The 8,829-nt window shown below is 37.2% G+C and overlaps 1 protein-coding gene across 1 annotated transcript; it reads right to left on the bottom strand.

Moving 5' to 3' along the window:
* Nucleotides 1-404: 404 nt before the first annotated feature.
* Nucleotides 405-6,830, bottom strand: LOC124369658 (extensin-1-like). Its single transcript, XM_046827709.1, has 2 exons — nt 6,531-6,830; nt 405-983 (listed from the first exon to the last, which is right to left on the bottom strand). Exons 1-2 carry the CDS (start codon nt 6,828-6,830, stop codon nt 405-407), a joined length of 879 nt encoding a protein of 292 aa, XP_046683665.1.
* Nucleotides 6,831-8,829: the final 1,999 nt, after the last annotated feature.

The following is an 8,829-nucleotide window of genomic DNA, read 5'->3' as shown; positions in this document are numbered from 1 at the left end:
GAAGGATATTACGATGGTTTAAATAGTGTTATTGATCCATAAATGAAAGGAATAAGAACTCTCTTCCAAAATTATGTTCATTAGAATTTCTCCAGAGCAATGCGTACTTTATGTGTGTTATTACCATCAAGACTGAATGTTCCATAAATAGTAAACAATTGTTCAAGTGGAAACTGTGAAATATCATTAATTATTCATGCATACAATGCTCCACTTACAGTAGATGAAGACAAAACAAATAAAACCATAAGGTGCCGTTTTAGAAAAGAAATGTGTACAATTGAAAATTTTCAAGGAACACACATCTCCCCCAAACAAAAATATCAATTTAAGGACTTAACAAAGCCAGTTAGATAGTATGATGCATCCGGACAGGATTCATACACATACCTGTATTACACACATTAGGTGCAGTGGTGTATTTGAGTAGTGGTGTAGTGATGTATTGGAGTAGTGGTGTAGTGGTGTATTCTGGAGTAGTGGTGTAGTAATGTATTGGAGAAGTGGTGTAGTGGTGTATTGGAGTAGTGATGTAGTGGTGTATTGGAGTAGTGGTGTAGTGGTGTATTGGAGTAGTGGTGTAGTGGTGTATTGGAGTAGTGGTGTAGTGGTGTATTGGAGTAGTGGTGTAGTGAGGTATTGGAGTAGTGGTGTAGTGATGTATTGGAGTAGTGGTGTAGTGATGTATTGGAATGTAGTGGTGTATTGGAGTAGTGATGTAGTGGTGTATTGGAGTAGTGGTGTATTGGAGTAGTGGTGTAGTGAGGTATTGGAGTAGTGGTGTAGTGAGGTATTGGAGTAGTGGTGTAGTGGTGTATTGGAGTAGTGGTGTAGTGAGGTATTGGAGTAGTGGTGTAGTGAGGTATTGGAGTAGTGGTGTAGTGAGGTATTGGAGTATTGGTGTAGTCAGGTATTGGAGTAGTGGTGCAGTGGTGTATTAGATTAGTGGTGTAATGGTGACCATCACAGTTGGTGCCTAGAGGCTGAGCGGTGCGGACGGGATCAGATTGTGCTTCTTATCTCTATTCAATATGAGTGATTGTGCACGTTGCCAACGATCCCTTACCTGAAACCGATGAATGTGCTAAATGTTCTGTGTGTAAAAGTTTATTACATTTTGAATGTGCCAATATACTCGAGTCTTCCTGGAATCGAATGGGTCGACAGAGGCATGAAAATTGGAAGTGTAGCAAGTTTACTACTGCAGGTAAAGGAAAAGGTGCCAAGGATGTAGCTGTGAGTAATAAATTATTACCCCTAGAAAAACTACATGCAGAGTATTTAATTAAAATGGAGGAAACAATTAAATCGCAATTTGCAGAGTATGGAGATAAATTTGGTCAGCTGTTAAATGAATTTAAAACATTAATGGATTTTTTCTCTAACAAGTGAAACCGGACATCGCCGCTCGCACACCCACAGCAAACCATCAGGGAAGCGCACGCCCATGGTGGCGAACGGGATGCCGGATCAAAACAAAACTAGGTAAAAAAGAACACCGTGGTCAGTATACTCAGGTTCATTTACTAAGACACAGCATAGGCCTATCCAGTCAATATAAAAAATATATATATATACTATAAATAAAAAAAATTAAAAAAAATAAAAAGTGCCTGCAGTAGTATACCTCAAACAATCCTTGTCAGGTGCACCTGCATACAAAAATTAGAAACGCCATAATTTGAAACAAGAAATGCCAATTCCACCCGGTATCCTTCGGCTAAGGGCGGGCTCCTAATGAAATCCAAGAAATAACTAAATAATATCTAAAAACTAACTTAAAATTAAATAACAAAATATAAACTATATAAATGGCAACAATAACAATAACAAATAAATAAAGAATATGATCAGGGTATCACAGATGTTGACTAGTAGAAATGTCCATCATGGTGGCCGTCCTTCAGCAGAGCGCAAAAGCGAAGGTTCTCTGCGACCACGCATGATGGAGAGATGACAGCAGAAAATCAACTCATCTCCTGGACCTCATCAGTGAGGGGCCGTAAACTTAGCCGCACATGTCAGAAGGAGAACAGCTCAGCAAAACTAACAAACACTTAATTAAACAAAATATTAAACTGGAGCTACTCCTAACTTGTACACCACGGCTCGGAGTCTCTACCACTCTCCCGGAAAGGCCAAACGCCTTCAAAAGGTCAGTGGGCTCTGCAGCCAATAAACCACACACACATACACTATATAAAACACACATGAGCCGGGGAGATATAGGTATTGAACCGGCTCACAAGCTAGATGAGTATGAGGGTCAGGTAAAAGTGTATTCTTCCGAAGTTAAAGGCTTAAAAGAGTCACAGGATATGTTAATGAAGGAAAATGAAAAGCTAAAGAAAGAAATTTCCTCATTTTAATCTCAAATTAAGGACATGGAACAGTATAATCGTAACATGAATATTCAGATAGATGGAATACCTGAGGCTAACAATGAGAAGGTTGGCAATGTTGTGCAGAAAGTGGTTGATATTGTTGGAGTACAAGTAAACTTGCAAAGTGCACATACAAGCTATGCATAGATTACCCACTAGGCGTGAGGTGGGCCCCAAGCCTATAGTTGTTCAGTTCTCCAACAGACGGACCCGAGATCTGTTTATTAACAAAGCTAAACAGTCGAAAGTGAAATCAACTGAATTTGATAGGAATGTCCCATTAACTAATGTGTACATTAATGAACATCTTACCCACTTCAATAAGAACCTGCTGTATAACACAAAGAAGTTGAGAGAACATGGCTGGAAGTATGTCTGGACCAAGGAGGGTAAAATATTCGTTAAAAAGAATGAAGGTGATAGAGCAATTCGTATTACATCGCTGGATCAAGCTAATGGGCTACTTACTGAACGTAAATTCCAAGGAAACAGCGTCGTAAACGATGTTGTGTGACTGAGTAGCCAAAAGTATATAATACTCAATTTTTATGCAAAGTAATTCTGTATGTAATGAACTTGTTAATTTTGGAATTTTTGTTTTAAATATTCGTAGTTTAAGAAAACATTATGATGAACTATGCATTTACCTACAAAATTTAAAAGAAACATATTATTTAATTATATTAACAGAAGTCTGGATTAAGAGTGGAGAGGAGGATAAATATCAATTGCCCGGATATGACATGTTGCTACAACCAAGACCGGATGGGCAGGCAGGTGGTGTCTGTGTGTACGTTGAGTCAACAATGCGATACTCTTATCAGCTGATTCTACTGCCCACAGCTGAGGTAATTAGTGTCGTAGTCAGTGTCTTGCACAACAATAACAATCTTCAGATAACTGTGTTCAGAGTATACAGGCAGTGTAAATTCACTTTTAATCAGTTTCAGGCCGATTTTGAAAACATTTTAAGTAAAACTAGTAATCCTACAGTTATTACGGGGGATATGAATGTATGTTTATTAAAAAATAATAATTCAACAAAAAACTATCTTAATTTAATTTCAGCTTTTGGATTAAAAAGTGTAATTAACATTCCAGCTAGAGTGGTTAATAACAGCGAAACTTGTATAGATCATGTCCTTTTAAGAAATTCAATACCATTAAATGTCGACCGTAACGTTGTTGAGCTTAACATTACTGATCATTATGCTCTGAATATATATTTATATCTAAGTTATTCAATGTTACTGAACGACCAAAATACTGCAAATTGGTAGACTACAAAATGTTAAGAAGGCAGTTGCAACTAGCTAGTTGGAATGATGTTTACAATGTAGATGATGTAGATTTATGTGTATCAAATTTTTACAAAATTTATAATACCGTAAATGTTATGTGTCTTCTTGTACGTTAAAGAAATTAAATAGTAAATGTAGAAAGAGGAATGTATGGGTCACAGATAACTTGGTACAAATAATCAATAGGAAAAATTACTTATATAAGGAATACTGTAAAAATAGATTAAATTTAGTATTAAGAAAAGAGTATAATAATCTTTCAAGGTATGTAACTGGGCAAATTAGGAGAGCAAAATTGGATTATTATTCTTCATTGATTGACAATTGTAAAGGTGACTCCAGGAAATACTGGAATGTTATTAAAGGCATTGTTAAAAACAAAAGGAGTTCTCTTGTCACTATAAGAATTAATGGTAATTTAGTTGATGTTAGTGGTAATGAGTATTTAATTGTTAGTTAGTTTAATAATTATTATACATCTCTTATTCCTGAATTAAAAAATAAAGCATTTGTTTATGACACGTTTATGACAAACTGCAATAATAAAAATGAATTAGTTGGAAGTTTTAATTGTACTTACTTGGACGTGGTTAATTCAGTCATGTCAATAAAAGACAAACGTAGTACGGGTGTAGATGGTATAATATATACGTACTGTTAAAAAAATCTTGATGTATTTGCCCCTCTTTTGTGTAGTATATTCAAAAAATCTTTAGAACAAGGAAGAGTACCTGATGAGTTCAAATTGGCCATTGTAGTCCCTATTTTTAAGTCTGGTGATAAATCGGAAGTATCTTCTTACCGCCCAATTTCTGTTATTAGTGTAATAGCAAAGATATTTGGGACAATAATTAAAAATAAAATACTTGATTTCTTTACTCAAAGATCACTCTTTTCTGGTAATCAGTATAGATTTATTCCTGGTAGAGGGATAGACCTAGCAGTTGAGAAACATGTGAGTTCTATTGTGAATGCATCAGATAAATATAAATATACAGTGGCTGTTTATCTAGACATTCAAAAAGCATTCGATGTATTAGATATTAATTTGTTGTTGAATAAATTTGGGAAATTTTGTTTTGGTGGATTGGCTCTTTCATGGTTGAAATCTTTTTTTATAGGAAGAAATCAAGTTGTTAAAATTAATAATGTTATTAGTGATCCATTGGAATTTTACTTTGGCACAGCTCAAGGCGGAGTCCTGGGACCTCTTATGTTCCTTGTGTACATCAATGACTTGTTAGAATTAGATATGTATTCAACTGTGTTTGCTTATGCTGATGACACTGCACTAGCGTGCTCTACCTACAATAAGCAATCACTACAGCTTAAGATTAAAAAAGATCTAGATAAGGTCTCTCAATGGCTGTCAACAAACCGACTTTTGATAAATTCTACTAAGTCTAAGTGTATAGTTTTTTTTTATTATCACCTCACTAATGAACATTTACAACGGGAATTTAATTTAACGTGTCATAAGCACCAGTGTATTTATAATTGTGCTTGCAGTAATATTAAGGTAGTTGACTATGTAAAATATCTAGGCATGTATATAGATAAAAATAGGACATCACATTAAATTTTTATCATTGAAACTAAGAAAGGTAAATTATGTTTTGTATCACCTTAAAGGTTTTGTAAGAAGTGACCAGTTAATGAATGTTTATCTTTCTTGGTTTGAAAGTCTGATGAGGTTTGGAATTATTCATTATGGTGGAGCCTACAATTCTTGTTTAAAATCAGTTATTATGAATCAAAGGCATGCTGTGAGAACTATATACAATGTAAAACGCATAGACAGAATGAGCTACCTTTTTAAAGAAAAGAATATATTAACATTTGAGCAACTGCATAAGTATTCAGTAATCTTGTATATTACTAAATTTATTTACCAATTTGATCTTACAGAAATTAATAGAGCCACTAGAGCTAGTCAACAAATAGTTTTAAGAGTCCCTTTCTCAACTAAAGAATGAAGTAGACGCCAGTTTTGCTATTTGGGTCCCAGAATATATAATAACTTCCTGCTACACTGTGGCGATAGAATTATGTTTGAAAAGAAACCCAAGGTAAAGATGAAAGGACTTGAATATTTGAAAAGTATGCCAGTTGAATAAACCTAAAGTATTGTTAATTGTTATCTTTATCCAAATTGTTTTTTGTAATATGTGCTTGTCTATTTATTTTTTCTTGTTATGCTTGTGTTTATTTATATTTTGTATATTTTATATTTGTTATATTTTGTATATTTTATATTTATATATTTTATATACTTGTTATAGTTGTATGAAACGAGTAATTGTATAAAGGATATAGACTGCTTAGCCTGTACCGCTTGTGCCTCATAGTATTAAACAATCATAGTTTGTGGTATTATAGTATTAAACTTGATATTTGCATTTAAAACATAAGAAAAACTAAAAAACCAACTGTACTCCCGCACGCGCATGTTGCGCATTGGGAGAAAATTGTTTATTTGTATTATACGTAATTTATTAAATAAAGAGTTTTTGAACTTGAACTTGAACATGGTGTATTGGAGTAGTGGTGTAGTGAGGTATTGGAGTATGGTGTAGTAGTGTATTGGCGTAGTGGTGTAGTGGGGTATTGGAGTAGTGGTGTAGTAGTGTCTTGGAGTAGTGGTTTAGTAGTGTATTGGAGTAGTGGTGTAATGATGTATTGATGTAGTGGTGTAGTGAGGTATTGGAGTAGTGGTGTAGTGGTGTATTAGTGTAGTGGTGTAGTAGTGTATTGTAGTAGAAATGTTGTGGAGTGGTGTATTAGAGCATTTGTCGGTAGCGGTAACCTTTATTGTACTCCAAACTGTACACAGAATATTGCTGACCGCACGACTCGGGTGAGCACAAAGTCGGTAATCACGGATCGGTGAGGGTATCCTCTCTTGTACTCTAAACTGTACACAGAATATTGCTGACCGCACCGCACGACTCGGGTGAGCACAAAGTCGGTAATCACGGATCGGTGAGGGTATCCTCTCTTGTACTCTAAACTGTACACAGAATATTGCTGACCGCACGACTCGGGTGAGCACAAAGTCGGTAATCACGGATCGGTGAGGGTATCCTCTCTTGTACTCTAAACTGTACCCAAAATATTGCTGACCGCACGACTCGGGTGAGCACATAGTCGGTAATCACGGATCGGTGAGGGTATCCTCTCTTGTACTCTAAACTGTACACAGAATATTGCTGACCGCACGACTCGGGTGAGCACAAAGTCGGTAATCACGGATCGGTGAGGGTATCCTCTCTTGTACTCTAAACTGTACACAGAATATTGCTGACCGCACGACTCGGGTGAGCACAAAGTCGGTAATCACGGATCGGTGAGGGTATCCTCTCTTGTACTCTAAACTGTACACAGAATATTGCTGACCGCACGACTCGGGTGAGCACAAAGTCGGTAATCACGGATCGGTGAGGGTATCCTCTCTTGTACTCTAAACTGTACACAGAATATTGCTGACCGCACGACTCGGGTGAGCACAAAGTCGGTAATCACGGATCGGTGAGGGTATCCTCTCTTGTACTCTAAACTGTACACAAAATATTGCTGACCGCACGACTCGGGTGAGCACAAAGTCGGTAATCACGGATCGGTGAGGGTATCCTCTCTTGTACTCTAAACTGTACACAAAATATTGCAGACCGCACGATTCGGATGTGCACAAGGTCGGTAATCATCGGATGGTAATCACTAGTCGGTGGCAGTAACCTCCATTGTACTCTAAAGTGTACACGGGTGTGCACAAGGTGAGTAATCACCGGTTGGTGGCGGTAACCTCCATTGTACTCTAAAGTGTACACGGGTGTGCACAAGGTGAGTAATCACCGGTTGGTGGCGGTAACTTCTCTTGTACCGTAAATTGTGCACACAATCAAATCAAATCAGATTTTTATTGCCGGAACATTATACAACGCATGGCAAATGTCACATTTTTGCATTTTACTTGCTAAAAGTTTTGTCAAACACACCACAATAAATCCCATTCAAACATACAATTTTGCAAACGTACCTACATCCATTCATTCACCAAGTATTCCCACTTCCAGTGACGACTTTTGTCAGTCTTTTTAATTGGTGGTCTCCCAATCATAAGCAAAAAACCTCGTCAACATTATAAAATGTTTGTGACACTAAACAACGTTTCAAACGAGTTTTGAACACTTTGAGCGTTGGAGTGTTTTTAATTGAATCTGGTAACTTATTGACGAAATGAACACCTGCCTGTGAAGGCAAGCGTTCAAAAACCACCGTTCTGTGTCTACCAGTTCGGTAGTTATCTCTGCCTCTGGCCTCATACACATGTATGTCTCGGCCATTCGTCATGGCACATTTAGACAAACAAAACAGAGTTGTTTCCAAGATGTAGAGACTCGGCAGCGTCAACAGTTGCAAATTTTTGAAGGCTTCCTTGCACGACTCACTAAATTTCAGCTTAGCGATAATGCGGATTGCTTGTTTTTGCAGCTTGAACACTCTCAGGAATTGATTGTTTGCACAAGCTCCCCACAACACCAACCCGTAAGTGAGGTGGGGGTAAATCAAGCCATAATACGCCATCATCAGAACCTGACTCGGGCAGTATTTGGCTAGAGACCTCAAAACATAAATGCCTGAGGCCAATTTGGAGCAAACGTGGTCGATGTGATCGTTCCAAGTCAACCCTCGATCTAGGTATATTCCCAGGAATTTCGAACAATATACTTCGTCCAGCATAGTGTCAGCCAAAATAACGGCTGGCTCATCATGACTATCTACTGATCGTAAAGCAAAATTTATAAAATTGGATTTTGCAGAATTTGTTTTAAGATTGAGGCTGTTAAAAGTTTGGACGCAGTTGTTAATTTCAACAAAACTCTGCTGTTCCAAAATCAATTTTGATTTGCTAGTGAAACAGAGAGTCGTGTCATCAGCATACTGCACTAGTCTTCCGTGCAGAAGTGATGAACCTACATCATTGACATAGATCAGGAAGAGAATTGGACTGAGAATTGAGCCCTGTGGGACACCATAACTCAGGTTAATTGGTTCAGATAATTTGTTTGAGATCTGGACAATTTGAGTTCTGTGGCTTAGAAATGATCTGAGCCACTGGAGAGGCACGCCTCGTATGTCATGGG

Source organism: Homalodisca vitripennis, chromosome X, assembly GCF_021130785.1.
Source record: "Homalodisca vitripennis isolate AUS2020 chromosome X, UT_GWSS_2.1, whole genome shotgun sequence".
Taxonomy (NCBI): domain Eukaryota; kingdom Metazoa; phylum Arthropoda; class Insecta; order Hemiptera; family Cicadellidae; genus Homalodisca; species Homalodisca vitripennis.
This window is presented reverse-complemented; position numbering and strand designations above follow the sequence as displayed.

Excerpts from the sequence above, each read along its gene's own strand:
- LOC124369658 (XM_046827709.1), bottom strand. The coding sequence starts at position 6,830 with ATGTGCTCACCCGAGTCGTGCGGTCAGCAATATTTTGGGTACAGTTTA. Across the intron at positions 984-6,530 it reads GTGCTCACCCGAGTCGTGCG|CCTCTAGGCACCAACTGTGA; the intron begins GTCAGCAATATT and ends CGCACCGCTCAG.